Consider the following 16,542-nt stretch of genomic DNA (forward strand, 5'->3'; position numbering starts at 1 on the left):
TACGAAAGTCACTTACCTTTCCGAAGGGTGACATTCGCGGTGCGGGGGAGGCGCTCCGTCCTTCCCCCCGAAATTCTCTCCGGCTGGCTCCACCCTGTGGCGATTCCATGGAGCCAGCCGGAGAGAATTTCCAGGCGGCTACTACACCATTTGCGCCCCTCTCTTTTGCTGTAATAGGCTACGTAAATATTTACAAAGCCTATCACGGCCAAAAAAAAGGGAACGCAAATGGCGGCCGCCGTAGCCGCCGCCATTTGCGTTCCCTTTTTTTTGTCGTGATAGGCTACATAAATACTTACGCAGCCTATCATGACTTACGCAGCCTATCATGGCTTCCGCAGGGACGCAAATGGCATCCCTGCATTAGCCATGATAGGCTACGTAAATACTTACATAGCCTATCACGGCTATAATGAAGAAGCGAATGGTAGCCATGGCCGCGGCTACCATTCACAAAGCGGCGTGAACGGCAGCAGGTAGGTGTCCTGTTTCACGCACCTTTCGCGAGGTGGGGGGGGCTTCGTTCCACCACGGATTTCGGGGGGCCGAATGCACTGGCATTCGGCTTCACTGAGATCCGTGGCGGAATTCTCTGACATCCCTACATACCACAGAAGGAGAAAAATGAAGCACAAAGCATGCAGGCGGTGGCGGGGGTGGGGGGGAGATCACATAACCACATAAAAGTACTCCTTTTGCACCCACATTCTCCTGTTTCAGCAGTAACTCTCATTTCACAGAGAATCAGGTGACTTTAAGATGATGAATAGAAGCAGAGAATCCACACAGCCATAATGACAATGATAAGGATAATAATTAAAATAAGATGTGATACTCTCAGAGCCACAGAGAAAAGCACCCTTTGGAAGATAGGAACAAGTTCTGAAAGCCTCCCAACATCCATGCTCTTGTTCTAAAAGCATCCAAAAATGCATTGCAAAGCATCCACCAGAGCAGGCCTACTCAGAAGCAGCACAGTACAAAATTCCAGATTATGCCTATTTTACTTGTAAGAAGAAAGGACTACACTGGACTGGACAGCTCAGGAGAAACTATAGGCATCCCTTTGTATGCAATGATGGTAATGATGATTATATCCCAGGACCCCTTTGCACCCCTCCCCGCCTTTTCACACACATACACAAAAACACCCCAAACCATAACATCAATAATTATAGTAGGGATGTCAGAGAATTTCGCCACGAATCTCGGGGACGCCGAATGCCAGCGCATTCGGCCCCCCGAAATCGGTGGCGAAACGGTCTGCCCCCCCCCGGGACGGGACTTACCTTGGGCGAATCTCCCTGGCGGCGGCGGCTCCGGTGGCGGCTTGGTGGCGGCGGCTGCGGCGGCCAGTCTTCCGACCAGCTGCCACCGCTGCCATTTCCAAGTTAAAAAAAAAAAGTGATAGGCTATGTAAAGATTTGCGTAGCCTATCACGGCTAGATTTGTAAAAAATACCATGATAGGCTACGTAAATCTTTACGTAGCCTATCACGGCTGAGTGAAAAAAACACAAAAAAACGCACGTATGCAAATGGCAGCGCCCATGGGCGCCGCCATTTGCGTTCCTTATTTTGGCACGTCTAGTCTACGTAAACATTTACGTAGACTACGGCAAAAATAAGGGGAACGCAAATAGTGTAGACACTACGCTATTTGTGTTCCCCTTATTTTCGCCGTAGTCTACATAAATGTTTACGTAGACTAGACGTGCCAAAATAAGGAACGCAAATGGTGGCGCCCATGGTATAATAAGCAAGTATAATTGCAGAAACAAAAAAAGCAAACACGCAGATTTAATTACAGGTCCTCGAATATTGCTGGTAGTTTAAACTCAGAAATGCTATTTGGAGCCGTTTGTCCTTATGCCTCCTAATTGTTTAGGAGTTTCAAACAGCGTTCAGTAGATGACACTCCGGCGTCTAATCTTAGATTAGATCAGCCCCTCTGTTTCTTCACAGAAGCTGCTGTTCTTCCAAGATTTCATCCGGATGGTACTGTAAGCTTCCCCTTTTAATTCCAGGGGAAGATAAAAAGGTTTCTCAACCTTTCCCCAGCTGTTTGAGATAAGCAACCTGCAGAACTCCGCAAGTCACTGCCGGACACCATGGCTCCAACTGGATGTTTTTCCTGCATCTGCCATTTTGATGCCCATTTTTCCACTATGGGGTGATCCTTTTGGAGCTCTTCGCAATCCCTCTTTGTTTTAACTGCCCTAAAGAATGTGGTGCAATCAGCAAACTTGGCCACGTTGCTTCTTAGTCCTAGTTCCAGATCATTTATTGTTACTACTGCTTTTATTAGAATCATAGAATCATAGAATAGCAGGGTTGGAAGGGGCCTACAAGACCATCGAGTCCAACGCCCTGCTCAATGCAGGAATCCAAGTCAGAGCATCCCCGATAGATGGCTGTCCAGCCTCATTTTGAATGCCTCCAGTGTGGGAGAGCCCACTACCTCCCTAGGTAATTGGTTCCATTGTCATATTGCTCTAACAGTCAGGAAGTTTTTCCTGATGTTCAGCCGGAATCCAGCTTCCTGTAACTTGAGTCCATTATTCCGTGTCCTGCATTCTGAGATGATCAAGAAGAGATGCTGGCCTTCCTCTCTGTGACAACCTTTCAAGTACTTGAACAGCGCTATCATATCTCCCCTCAGTCTTCTCTTCTCAAGGCTAAACATGCCCAGTTCTTTCAGTCTCTCTTCATAGGGCTTTGTTTCCAGTCCCCTGATCATCTTTGTTGCCCTCCTCTGAACCCTGTCCAGCTTATCTGCATCCTTCTTAAAGTGCGGTGCCCAGAACTGGACACAGTACTCCAGATGAGGCCTAACCAGTGCTGAGTAGAGGGGAACTAGTACTTCCCAGAATTTGGAAGCTATGTGTCTATTAATGCAGCCCAAAAGAGCATTTGCCTTTTTTGCAGCCACATCACATTGTTGGCTCATATTCAGCTTGTGATCGACAACAATTCCAAGATCCTTCTCACTTGTAGTGTTGTTGAGTAGTAATTATTACTACTACTACTATTACATTTGTTAGTATTACATTTATATCCTGCCCTTTTTCCTCTTGCAAGTAACCCAAGGCAGCTTACATGGGCATCCTCCTCCTCCATTTCATCCTCACAACAACCATGTGAGGTAGGTTAGGCTCAGGGTCAGTGAGTGGCCCAAAGCCAACCAGTGAGCTTCATGGCTGAGTGGGGTCTAGAACCCAGTTCTCCCAAGGTTCCAGTCCAACACTCTAACCACAATACTACACTGTCTTTATGAACAAGTTGAAAAGCACTGGTTCCAGTACACATCCCTGCTATCTAAAAAGCTATCTAAAAGTTAAATATGTTTGAAAATATATTTTAACACTTAAGCAGGAAAACAGTGAATACTCCTTTACGTTGTTAAACAAATGAAATCATGCCACACAAGAAGTCTTAAGATATGAATGGGTTGTAAAGAAAGGTAAATACAGAAGAACATCACACACAGAAGTAAAATGTGAAACATGCAATGATTACAAAGAAAATGCATGTGTACACTACGCAAAATAGACTACAGTTTAGCTCTTGCTAAAGCCTATTGAAAAGAACAATGTGAGTAGGCCCAATGTTAGTAGCCCAAAACAATGTTAGTAGGCCCAAGTAGGCCCAGCAGCAGTTTCAATTGTAGTTAGCTATAGTTAAACTTCCACCAATCCAAACTAGTTAAATTCAGTGTTTGAAGCTTTCAGCTATATAGCGGTATGGTCCAAGCTTGTAGAGAAAAGGAAGCGGGGAGGGAATTAAAAGGAATGTATAGCTACCTATCCCAAGCAGAGGAAGGTTGAAAGAGACCTCTTCTAGAACCCAGCAAGGCCCAGGTAGGGAAAATTAATCCAGGTAGAGAGTGAAGACAATATTTTAAATTGAAAAGTGTTGTGAAGCCCATGCTTCACCAGTGAGCAAAATAACATAGCTGGCAAAAACTATGCTGAGCTACTCAGGTGCCAAGTGCCTGGCTCAGAGAAACTGGCTTGGGGAAAGATAGCCCAAAATAGTCTCAAAGCTAAGAGAAAACATGTTCAAAAAGCTCTCAAATCAAAATCTGCTAATAAAGTTCAAAGTTAAGTAAAAGGTAAAAATAAAGCGAAACGGGTTGGAACAAACGTGGGTACTGTTGCTTCCTTTAATCCCCTGACAGCCCTCAATTTTCTGCTTTTTGATTGGCTCTTTTCTGTAATTTTGTTGTTGTTCAGTCGTTCAGTCGTGTCCGACTCTTCGTGACCCCATGGACCATAGCACGCCAGGCCTTCCTGTCCTGCGCTCTCTCCCGGAGTGTGCTCAAGTCCATATCGGTGATGCTATCTAGCCATCTCATCCTCTGCTGTCCCCTTCTCCTTTTGCCTTCAATCTTTCCCAGCATCAGGGTCTTTTCCAGTGAGTTTTCTCTTCGCATTAGGTGGCCAAAATATTTGAGCTTCAGCTTTCTGTAACTGCTAACTCCAAAATTTGGTTCTGAATTGGTTCTGAATGACATATCGGGGGGAGGGGGCAGAAACCTGCAGGGGCAGTTTCTCATTGTTTTAGGCAGCTGATGTTACTCTAGGCTAGGAGTGCATGAAAGCCACTTACCTGGTCTCGCAGCTTGCTTCGCAGTGGGGGGGAGGCGCTTCGCTGCTCCCCCCGAAGTTCAGGCCGGGGGGGGAGGCTTCCCGCCTTGCCCGGCCGAAATTCAGGCCGGGGAGGAGGTGCCTTGCCTCGCCCGGCTGCGAAATAAAAAGTTAAAAAAAAAACACGCCCCTGTGATAGGCTACGTGACGATTAACGTAGCCTATCACGGCTAGATCTGCAAAGTCAGCCGTGATAGGCTACGTTAATCGTCACGTAGCCTATCACGGGTGACTTAAAAAAAAAAAAAGCGCGTATGCAAATGGTGGCCCCCATAGGGAGCTGCCAGTCGCGTTCCTTATTTGGTCGCTGTAGTCTACGTAAATCTTTAAGTAGACTACGGCGAAAATAAGGGCAACGCAAATAGCGTTGCCCTTATTTTCGCCGTAGTCTACGTAATCTTTACGTAGACTACAGCGACCAAATAAGAAACGTGAATGGCGGCTCCCTATGGGGGCCGCCATTAGCCGTACGCGCTTTTTTTTTTAAAGTCACCCGTGATAGGCTACGTGATGATTTACGTAGCCTATCACGGCTGACTTTGCAAATCTAGCCGTGATAGGCTACGTTAATCGTCACGTAGCCTATCACCGGGGTGTTTTTTTTTTTTTACTTTTATTGGAATGGTGGCGGCAGCAGCCGGTCGAAAGACCAGCTGCCGCCTCTGCCCCTGTCGAAGACCTGACGAACCGCTGCCGGGACCCGCCGCCGGAAGGGACATTGGGGAAAGGTAAGTCCCGTCCCGGGGGGGGGGGCAGAGAATTTCTCCCCGAAACTACTTCGGGGGGCTGAATACGTTGGCACTCAGCCCCCCGAAGTTTCGGGGAGAAATTCTCCCCCATCCCTACTCTAGGCCTTATCAAGAACATGCTAGACACATGGAGCTGCTAGCTGCAGGGAGTAACAAACGTAACCTTTTCTCATACTGGTCCATTGTTCCATGGCTTTGTCAGCACAATTGCCTGCTTCTCAGACTCCAGGCAGCAAAACTTTCTGCCCTCAAGGAAAGACAGGCCTGCTGATGAAGCAAAGTTTCACTCCCATTCCATTCCATAGCTTCCTTCTAAGCATTCTGTTTCTAGCACTTGAATCCAAAGGGAACTTAGGGCACAATCCTATCGGGATAGGCGGCTGCCTCCAAACTCTGAAGCAACCGCCTATCCAATGCAGGGCAGGAGCAGGGCAGAGGGAATCTTCCCTTCTGCGCTTCAGCCGCCCTGCATTCGCAGGTAGAACCCGATTTCAGCTGTCTAGGTGAAAGTCGGGGGACACACACACCGGATGATGCATAAGAAGTGTTGGAAAGGCACGTCCGCCCGCCCTGCCCCCAGGAACGCCCCATTTTCAGTGCTCCGTGCTCCTCTTACGAGCGTGGAGCGATCCACGCTGCCTATGAGGTAGTGCAGGAGTGGGTGGAGGTCAGTTCTCAGGGAATCGACCTATCATACAACTGTCTAGCCGCTGACTAGCAGCCACAGGATTGCACCCTTAGTAACACAAACGACTAAGGGGAGAGCAGAAGAAGGGGAATGGCTGGGAGTACAGACCAGTAAACAGAAGCAGTGGGGTCCGGTCATACTGAGGGGATTGCTTGTCTGCGTACACACACACAGACGTCCCAGAAACTTAGCGGCTGCTGTTGCTTTTTCTCCACACAGCAGTTATTCCCCTCCCGACCCTCAACATTCCGAGTGCCACATTATGAAATCTCATAAGGATTCATTATACCAATAAAATTTATTTTAAAAATAAGTAAATTGAATTTAAAAAAAATAAATTAAATTCCACCAACTACAATAGAAAGGGAATAGGAAAATATATATGTTTTTCATATATAGCCTCCAGCTTTTTGACAAATGATGGGCACAAAGCATTTGCCAACACTGCATGACCGAGTATTTATTTATTTTTTTCTGTTAACTGCCCTTTCTCCCTCAATCTTTAACCAATCTTCCTGAAATTTCCAGGTTATGTAAAATAGACATTTCTGTCTGGCACGTGCAATTTTCAGGAAGATTGGTGATACCCTTTCAATTTTATTAAGGTTAGAATAAACCATCCCCTGATTTTCATTTAACATTGCGGAACCCTTTTTTGGCTGATAGCCTTATCCATTGGCGGCACAAGTGTTTCTAGCACATGCCACTATTTTTGGCATGCTTTTTTTTAATATAAAGGGGCTGCTCCAGCCCATTCCTTTCTGGCTTTTACACTGTCTCTATATAAAGGTGTGTCTGCAAAGTTTGTTCCTGTGTTACTGGACTCTGATCCACTTTGAGAAGACTGCTGTGGAGCTGAGGTGAAATGATAATAGGCTGTTTTCCTTCTTTGACTAGCAGAAAAATCAAACTTCAAGGAGAATTATATGTAATTATATTTTTGTTGTGGACCCAGTCTGGGAAACAGAACTTTGGGAAAGCTATGCTCTGTTTTATTGTTTTGTGATATGTGAATTGTTATTTATGTAAGATTCTTTTATGTGTATTATTGTTGATAATTAAGAAGTTCAAATAATATATGTTAATTGTTAGACACAATGTTTGGGTCACACGTGTCTTTAAGAATGGAGTGATAACCCCACTGCTGAGTGGGGAAAGGCTTAAAGCACCTAGCAAACATGTGAGCCATAAAGTTAATTTTAATGAAGGGACTCCCAAAAGTAAGGAATCTGGTAATAAGAAGTAGACGCAGCCTTGGATAACTGTGCATATTGAGAGTATGGAAGAGATGTGCTCTGAGGCAGGGGTGATCTTTGTTCATTGATTAGGATTGTCTGATCAGAATAAGGGGAGAATAGATAAGGAGGGGGGTTATTTTGGACCCCTCACCAGATATGATTGATCTGATTATCCCTTTTATACCACCTGATTTGGGCACGTTTTGAGTAGCTGAGCCTTTCAATATGCCTTTTTATTTTGAACTAGATAATCCCCAGCCCAATATTGTTCTTTTAACACCTATTAAATTAATTGCAGAGAAATCAAAGGTAGACATTCTAGCAGAGATCCATCTGCCTCTGTAGGCTGTTGTAATGGAGCAGTCAGCAAAATCTATATTGCCCCATGAACCCTTCTTTTGGGGTCATTTCAATAATTCTGTAGCAGCAAACAGTGTTGGTAACCAGAACTGGACACAGTACTCTAGATGAGGCCTAACCAGTGCTGAGTAGAGGGGAACTAGTACTTCCCGGGATTTGGAAGCTATGCTTCTATTAATGCAGCCCAAAAGAGCATTTGGGCTATGAAAGAATGCTGCCTGAAACTTTGGAGAGCCGCTGCTGCCAGTCAGCGTCAACAATTCTGTGCTAGATGGGCCCAGGTTCTGACTCATTATAAGGCAGCTTCCTATGTTCCTATGAACAGAAAGTTTTAATTAAAAAATGTTATTTTCTCAGTATGCCTACTGAGAATTCCTATCATGTTTAATCAGGCTTACCCTCAGGAAAGTGGGCATAGGATTCCAGCACAAGTTACTTTTGCAGGGAGGTTTGCACCTTGATGTTCTGCATGTTTGTTTACTCAGAAATAAGTCCTGAGTTGTGAGTATGGTACTGCAAGCTTAACACAGTGCCTACTCAATTCCACCTAATTAATTGACTACCCTTTCGGCTCAGTCCTATGCATGTTTTGTCATTTGTGGGTTGGGGGGTGGGGGTTGCATGTACTCTAGCTTCACTGGTGAGGGAAAGGCACTTAGTGCATGCTCAGAGTTAGCCCTAGTTTTGAAAACAGACTCATTGGCTGAATCCTGGTGAAGTCTTGGCACAAATGAAGTTATGAGGAGGAAGATACAATGAGAGCTTGTGCATAGCAAGGAGGAGGTAGAGAGCAGTTGCACAAAACAAGACATCTGTTTTTAAGAAGAGTTGCTGGCTGGAGGGTGGTAGGTTGAGGAGGGATGGTTGCATGGAGGGGAATAGAGTTGGTAGGGGGAGAATCTAAGTGCCCAGTGGTGAAAGAAAAATATTCTGCACATGCTCAGAGGCAGTCTCTATTTAAGAACATAAGAGCCATGCTGCATCAGACCAAGGGCCATCTAGTCCAGCATTCTGTTCACACAGTGGCCAACCAGATGCTCATAGAAAAGCCACAAGCAGGACATGAGTGCAATAGCACCTTCCCACCCATGTTCCCCTGCTGCTGACACTGGTGAAATGTAAATAAATTCTAGTAATTCTAAATTTGCATGCATGTATATCCTTCAGAAACATTGCAGGTTTCTTGCCTCGGGGACACCTCTAATGACCTGTGCATTTTCATACAAATTTACCCAAAAACTATTGAGGAAGAGGAGAATGGAAGGGAAAGCAAATCACTCCCTCCCCCAAATTGGAGAACTCCCCCTCCACATGAACTGTTGCACCTAGGGATGTTAGAGAATTCCGCCACGAATCCCAGGGGGGCCGAATTCCAGTGAATTTGGCCCCCCGGAATCCATGGTGGAACAACCCCCCCGCCCCACCACCCGCGAAACGGAGCCTACCTGGCTACGGCAGCTCCAGCCGCTGCCAGGCTGTTGCGGCTGCAAATGCCGGCCGTCATAGCGGCCGCCATTTGTGTCCCTACACTGGCCCGTGATAGGCTATGTATATATTTACGTAGCCTATCACAGCTGAAGCAGGGACGCAAATGGTGTCCCCTACACAGGACGCCATTTGCATCCGCAGCAGCCTGGCAGCGGCTGGAGGCCCCGCTGCGGCCTGGCCCGGCTGGCAGCTCTGCAACCTGGCCAGGCAGGATTCTGGGGGAAGGAACGGATTGCCTCCCCCCATCTGTGGAACCCAGCGGAGCCAGATAAGCGGGGTTTCATACACCCCTAGTTGCACCTATCCTTCTGAAACTTTGCTGGTTTCTTACTTAGGGACACCTCTACGCTGTCTGTAATTTTCAGAACAATGATCCACAAGGCGGACTTCCGGTTGGAACCAATGTCGCCCTCACAGCATCCCGCGGAGTCTCTGCAGGACGCTATCTCAGACAGTTTTTTAAAAGGTTGAAAAACCTTTTCATCTCCCCCCTGGAATTAAAAGGGGGGGGCAAGGCAGCATTCCAGATAACATCTTGGAGAAAAGTACTCCCCACGAGGCGGTGGGGGGGCTGGATTCCAGGATTATCTTCCCAGAGCTTAACCACCGGAAAAAGCTGTGCTGAAACTCCTATTTAATAGGAGAAAACAGGGCTGATGTGTTCCATTGTAATATATGGATTAAGAAATATCAACAACACCTGAGGGATGGTTTAAGAATATCAACAGTATTTGAGAATATTTGAGGACCTGCAAGATTTGTTTGAAGAGAAACATGGCAACACGGAGGAGAAGAAAGGGGGTTGCATCACCGCCCACTCCTCCCATACCACCTTTGTCAAAAGCTCCAAGAACATACGGGAATTATTTACTTTGATAAAAACTTTATCTTTGCAATTGGCGGAGCAAGCCAAGAGGCTGGATTTAATCCAAAATTCCATCACTGCCCTGCAAGGAGCTGTGGATTTAATTAACGCTTCCTGGCAAAAAATGGAGACGAAAGTTAACGAGCTACTAGATAGGCTCACAACGAATGAAATTATGACACAAGCTCTTTTCAAAAATATCTCTGCCAGAATTTCTCAACTGGAGGCTTTCACGCGCAGATCCAATGTACGTATCATTGGGATTAAAAATCTGCCTACTGATGTAAATTTGCCAACCTTTGTGGACAAGCTTTTGCATGAGATACTCCCTGTACCATCTGATTATTTACTTGATATTGAGCAGGCGTTTCGTGTGCCAAATGCTAAAGGGACTGACCATACGAGTATAGTTCAATTTGCAAGAGTCTCCACAAAGACGACTCTTGCAAAAACTATCAGGGAAGGGGTGAATGGAAGGGAAAGCAAATCACTCCCTCCCCCAAATTGGAGAACTCTCCTTCCACATGAATTGCTGCACTTATCCTTCTGAAACTTTGCTGGTTTCTTACTTAGGGACAACTGTAGGCTGTCTGTTTTCAGAACAATGGTCCACAAGGAACATAGGGAGATAAGTATGTCCTCTTTTGGAGACCTCACAATGTCAAGGCCACCCTAACACAAAAACCCTTGTGGCTAGCATTCTGAAATTTGACAGGCATGATCTCCTCTGAATGGGCAATGAATCCTGAATTTTTCATCCAATTCTTCCATGGAATTAAAATGTTATTGGCAGTTCCCTTTAAAAGAAAATCAAAATATAACCCCTGCACCTATTTTTCTGACATTGGGCAGGTGTAATCCCCTTCTAGGGAGCTACTATACCTGAAATTATCATCCAGTTTTGACCAAGAGAAAAAAGTTACAGTTTTTTTTTTCTAATTTCCCATGGTAGTCAACAGGAAGCATAAAGACTCATTTTTCCAAACCTTGACTCAGGTTTGATGCTGAGCTGAAGCGGACCGACAAAAATTGGCCCAAGCATTTTAATGCACAGGATCTCTATATGGAAGCTGTGAATGAGTTACATCCTAAGGCCTACATCCTAATGGACCAAAGCCTCGAGATCACTCTTAATCGCATTTAAGGAATTGGGCTTAAAAGTGTGCCATTTCAATTGAGGGGGAATCTCTAAGTTCTGACGTAAGCATTCAAAGGCAGGCCTCATTCAGCACAATGGGAGTTACTTCTGAGGAGAGACTAATGGGTTTGTTGTGAGAAAGAGAGTGGTAAAGACAAAGACAGAATCCAGCCCCCATTGTAACCCGCAGGACAGCTATAAGGAAGTTGCAAAGTACTTTCTTCCTAAGGCAATTCATCAGAGCCTCACTTGGTCACATTTAAGGAATTGGGCTTTAAGGAGTGCCATTTCAATTGAGGGGGAATCTCAGCCTCATCCACTGCAATGGGAGTTACTTCTGAGGAGACCGTAATGGGTTTGTTGTGGGAAAGAGACTGAAACCAGACCCCATTTTAATGCACAGGATCTCTATATGGAAGCTGTGAATGAGTTACGTTCTAAGGGAATGGATTGAAGCCTCGAGATCGTGCTTAATTGCATTTAAGGAATTGGGCTCTGATATGTGCCGTGTCAGTTGAGAGGCTTCTCTGAGAAAACACCCCTTGACTGGGGTCATGGGCTTTGTTCTAGTGCTTAATTTCAATGATGTTTTAAAAGTTGGTCCCTGGTCATCCTGCTCCATAATGGCGATGAAACTTCTGGAAAACAGGGAGGGAAAGGGTTGGGTCACTGAGGTCAGAGCGACACATCCACAAAGGCCGGGCTACACACCACATGGGCAGGACTATGATACCAGACCCAGTGTGATTGTGGAAACAGGTCAGTAATGGAGCCATGGTAAGCTGGAAAAGTCGGACTATAAGCAGTCTCAGAAGAAGCGGTTTTTCAGCGATAAAATATGGGGTTGGTGCTGAATGGCCATGACATCTTGGAAAACAGAGATCTCGCCACACAGCCAAGTTGGAGTAAATCGCTGGTGGAAACACAGCCCTGCTGTCTCCTTCCTGTTCTTTTACTGTTTGCCAATCCATAAGAAGGCCTGTCCGTTTATCTCATAACTGCTTTGTTTGTCTATCCACTCTCAAACAACTTTAAAATGTTAGTGAGGACAATTATCCTTCAGCAAGAGTTCCATAGGCTTGATAATTTTATCTTGAATAAAGCTTTCCACCAATTTACTCAGAATATACATTAAGCTCACTAGTTTGTAATTGCCTAGATCTGCCCTGGATCCCTTTTTAAAAATTGGTGTTACCAATGGATTTATCTTGGCCCTTCACTTCTTTCAAATTCCTGCTAGTACCTTCCTTACCTGCACCAGCAATGATGAAAAGCAGTTGTATTATGAACACTAAGACAGGCCATCTTCTGGGGTCTGTAACCATCTTTCCTGCTGGATTCTTCAGTGTTATAGCGGGTGAGGAAACCCGAAGTGGAAATGTGTGAATTCAAGCCCAACTTCTCAGTTGGGTTTTGCTTGTTTGTTTTGGTCTTGGTTAATGAGCAACAGGCACTGAGGCTTGGGGCATGGAGTAGAATGGGACAGTCGCCTCTTCCCCTGCTTCCAATATTTATTTGTGGAAAGAGAATTGATTCAGTCCCAGGAATGGGCCAGTAGGAGGAGTTTCAAGTGCGGCTTTCTGTTGAAAGGAGATTGTTGTAATGATGCTGGGCAAAGGCTGATGTCAAAGCCTCGCAGCCATCTGGCAAAGCATCAAAGCACTGATTACTATCTCCATTTCAAAGTCAGGAACAGAGCAAGGCTGCTGATTAGTGACCTGAGATCAAGGGCTTAGGATGGTGAAGAGGATGCTGCAAATGAACAAGACAATTTCACCATCCAAGGGCCACTTTTTATCCCATAAATTAATTTGCCACACTGTTGCTCTGAATCTGTGTCTGTATTCTTTGCCAGGAATATAGGCATTTTCTTCTTAGGCCTGATTTAGGCAAAAAACTTCAATTGCCCTGAAGTTGTCCTGCTAGGATGCTGTCAGGCAACATACGTGGAAGGTCTATGTTGGAGAGCCAGTATCTGTAGGAGAAGCCACCACCCAGGGACGAGGGAGGGCCTGCTGCTGTTCCTTGCTGCTGCTGGTGCCACCACCGCCACCATTGCTCTCTCTGTGGACTTCTGCCTGGCAGACCACCATTCCCTGCAGGACCAGGCCCCCAGGTACTGAGCCAGCTGTGCTGACTACCTCCACCTGTCCCTTCTTGGAAGGAATATATAAGCTGGCTGGCTGAGATGGTGGGTGACACCAAAGTGTGTGTGCCTTTTTGGGTTGCTCCTTTGGGGAGGGGCAAGGGCACCACCCTCACCCTCCGCAACTGTGTGTGTACCTCGTGGAAGAAGATGTATTACAGTTAAGGAGTGGTGGGGTGAAGAACTTGGAAGGGGGTTGATTTTTCCTTTTCTTTCTCTCCCCCCTAATTCTCTCTTCTCTCTCTTTAGAGAGAGGCCTAGCAAAGGGGATGTATTTTCATTGATTTTTGTTTAGCTGTTGGTGGGGGGTGGGTTTGGTGGGGTTGTTGTGTTTTTAGGGGTGGGTAGCCTTCCTGATAGGCAGAAGTGAGGGGGCATGTGTCCACCTGATGGAGGCTGTGGGGGAGTGTTGGGGGCCAAAATATACAGAGGCTGGGTGGCAGGTGCTGGCGGAGCACTAGGGGCAGGCCATGCCAGGTAAGGGGAACAAGGGAGAGATGTGTAACATCTGCCCCCTATTCCGGGCCTGTCCAGAGCCAAAGGATGGCTGTGGGAGGCGTGACTCCACCTTCTGGCCTTCGTTTGCTGCTCTGCAATGCCAGGTCTGTTACCCAGAAAACATCTGTCATCCATGACATGATCCGAGATGAGGGTGCAGACCTGGCATGTATTATGGAGACTTGACTGGCTGAGGCCACTGCGCCAACTCTTGCGGCCATGTGCCCAGCTGGATTTTCATATGCACAGCAGCCAAGGGCTGGCTATCGGGGAGGGGGAGTGGCTGTTATCTACTGGGAGTCCTTGGTCTTCACCAGACCCCCGATCCCCAGGGAGGTTGGGCCTGAAGGGCAGTCTGGGGATTCTGCTTGTGTACTACCCACCCTGCTACATGACTGACTCCCTGGCCGAGGTGCTGGAGCTGGTCTCTGATGTGCGTGTGCAGTCCCCTTACTTATTGGTGTTGGGGGAGTTCAGTGTACATTCAGAGGCCGTCCTTATGGGGGCACCTCAGGACTTCATGGAGACCATGGCTTCCTGGGAGCTGTATCCTATTCCAACTGGGCCCACCCATGTAGCCGGTCATGTGTTAGACCTTGTGTTTGTTTCTGGAGAAGAGAGGAGTGATCTGGAAGTTGGGGGTATATCCACCACCCCCTTGTCATAGTCAGATCACTATCTGGTGACATTGGACTTCCCGGTTCCACAACCTCTCCGCAGGGGTGGAGGACCCATTAAAATGGTCCTCCCCAGACATCTTATGGATCCCAATGGATTCCTGAACGCGCTTGGGGATTCTCTGGGGCACACCAACGGCCACTCGGTCGAGATCCTGGTGGGTGACTGGAATGCCGCAATCACTGGGGCATTAGATCGGGTGGCTCCGAAGCGCCCTCTCCCCCTGAACAGGGCTCGGGCTGCACCATGGTTCAATCCGTAGTTATGAGCCCTGAAGCAGGAGGTGAGACGGCTGGAGCACCGGTGGTGGAGGTCTCACTCCAAAGACGATCAGACATGGGCTAGAGCTGTATCTTCAGCCTATCACTTGGCGGTGAAGGCAGCAAAAAAGGAATATTATGCTGCCTCTATCGCATCGGCAGAGTGCTGTCCCAGGAGGCTGTTCCAAGTGGTCCGGAGCCTGGTCGGTCCAGTTGCTCTGGAACCGCTGGAGCCTCCTGTGAGGCCTTGGCAAGGCACTTTGAGGATAAAATTGATCAGATCAGGAGTGTTATTCTGTGCGCCGTGGATATAGTTAGCGAGTGAGGGGCGGCTTGTTGGCAAACCGGTTTTGGGGATCAGTTCCAGCTTCTTCCTTCTGATGAAGTGGACAAGGGGCTTTCAGCTGCAAAGCCGACCACCTGCTTACTTGAGCCTTGCCCATCTTGGCTTATTATGGGCTGCAGAGAGAGACTGGGTGAGGGGATCAGGGCGGTGGTGAAGGCCTCCCTTGAGGAGAGAGTGATGCCATCAGCCCTCAAGGAGGCAGTGATAAGACCGCTCTTAAAGAAACCCTCCTTGGATCCCCAAGTCTTGAACAACTTTCGCCCAGTCTCGAATCTGCCATTTTGGGGCAAGGTGATTGAGCGGGTGGTGGCGATGCAGTTGAAGGCACACTTGGAAAAAGCCGATTATCTAGATCCATTTCAATCGGGCTTCAGGCCTGGGCATGGGTCTTGGTCGCCTTGGTGGATGATATGAGGAAGGCTTTGGATAGAGGTCAGTGCTCCTTCCTTGTTCTCCTCGACCTCTCAGTGGCTTTTGATACCATTGACCACAGTATCCTCCTGGACTGCCTGGAGGGTTGGGCATTGGAGACATTGTAGGCAGGTACCAGAGGGTAGCACTGGGAGAGGAGGTTTTGGACCTGTGGCCACTCGTGGGGTGCCACAGGGTTCCATCCTCTCCCCGATGCTATTTAACATCTGTGTGAAGCTGCTGGGGGCTATCATCAGGAGGTTTGGGGTGCAGTGTCATCAATATGTGGATGACACGCAGCTCTACCTCTCATTCAAATCTTCACCAAGGTTGGCCGTAGAATCCCTGTCCAAATGTCTGGAGACGGTGAGTGGCTGGATGGGGAGGAGCTGAAGCTGAACCCTGACAAGACCAAGGTACTTTGGTGGGAGACAAGAGGAGGTTGGGGGATGTTGACCTGGTGTTGAATGGGGTATGGCTACCCTTGAAAGACCAGGTCCACAGCCTGGGGGTCATTTTAGACTCCCACCTGTTCATGGGGGCTCAGGTGTCAGCTGTGAGCCGGACAGCACCAGTAGTACATACCCTGGTCTCCTCTAATCGAGACTACTGTAATGCGCTTATGTGGGGTTACCCTTGAGGATGGTATGGAAGCTGCAGCTGGTGCAGAATGCAGCAGCTCGCCTGATTATAGGCAGCCTCTGGCATGATCGCATCACTCCAATTCTGAAGGAGTTGCACTGGTTACCAGTACGGGTGTACGAACCCCACTCACCCAAGTCCGCTGGGGGGTCCGCGGGGGCAATCTGTTCCTCCCCCTGGAATCCTCTGTGGCTGACTCCACTCTGCGGTGAGTCTGCGGAGCTGCCAGCTGGGTCCGTCTGCTGCCGGACGTCCGTCAGCTGCTGGTCTGTGGACGCAAATCGTGTCCGGCATAGCTGACGCCATTTGCGTCCTAGGCTACGTAAAGATTTATGTCAGACCGGCAGTGGACAGCAGCGGAGTGAGCGGACAGGCACAGACCCGGCC

The 16,542-nt window shown here is 47.6% G+C and overlaps 1 protein-coding gene across 1 annotated transcript in view; it reads right to left on the reverse strand.

The window, feature by feature from the left end:
* PLA1A (phospholipase A1 member A) overlaps positions 1-12,574 on the reverse strand; it is a 65,880-nt gene extending 53,306 nt beyond the window's left edge. Inside the window, exon 1 of the mRNA XM_084835399.1 lies at positions 12,427-12,574. Within this exon, the coding sequence (XP_084691525.1) occupies positions 12,427-12,499 (73 nt within the window). The 5' untranslated portion in view covers positions 12,500-12,574. The remainder of the gene's footprint in view (positions 1-12,426) is intronic.
* Positions 12,575-16,542: the final 3,968 nt, after the last annotated feature.

Source organism: Heloderma suspectum, chromosome 2 (assembly GCF_057233095.1).
Source record: "Heloderma suspectum isolate Gila_16-S chromosome 2, 16-S_ref, whole genome shotgun sequence".
NCBI classification, from domain to species: domain Eukaryota; kingdom Metazoa; phylum Chordata; class Lepidosauria; order Squamata; family Helodermatidae; genus Heloderma; species Heloderma suspectum.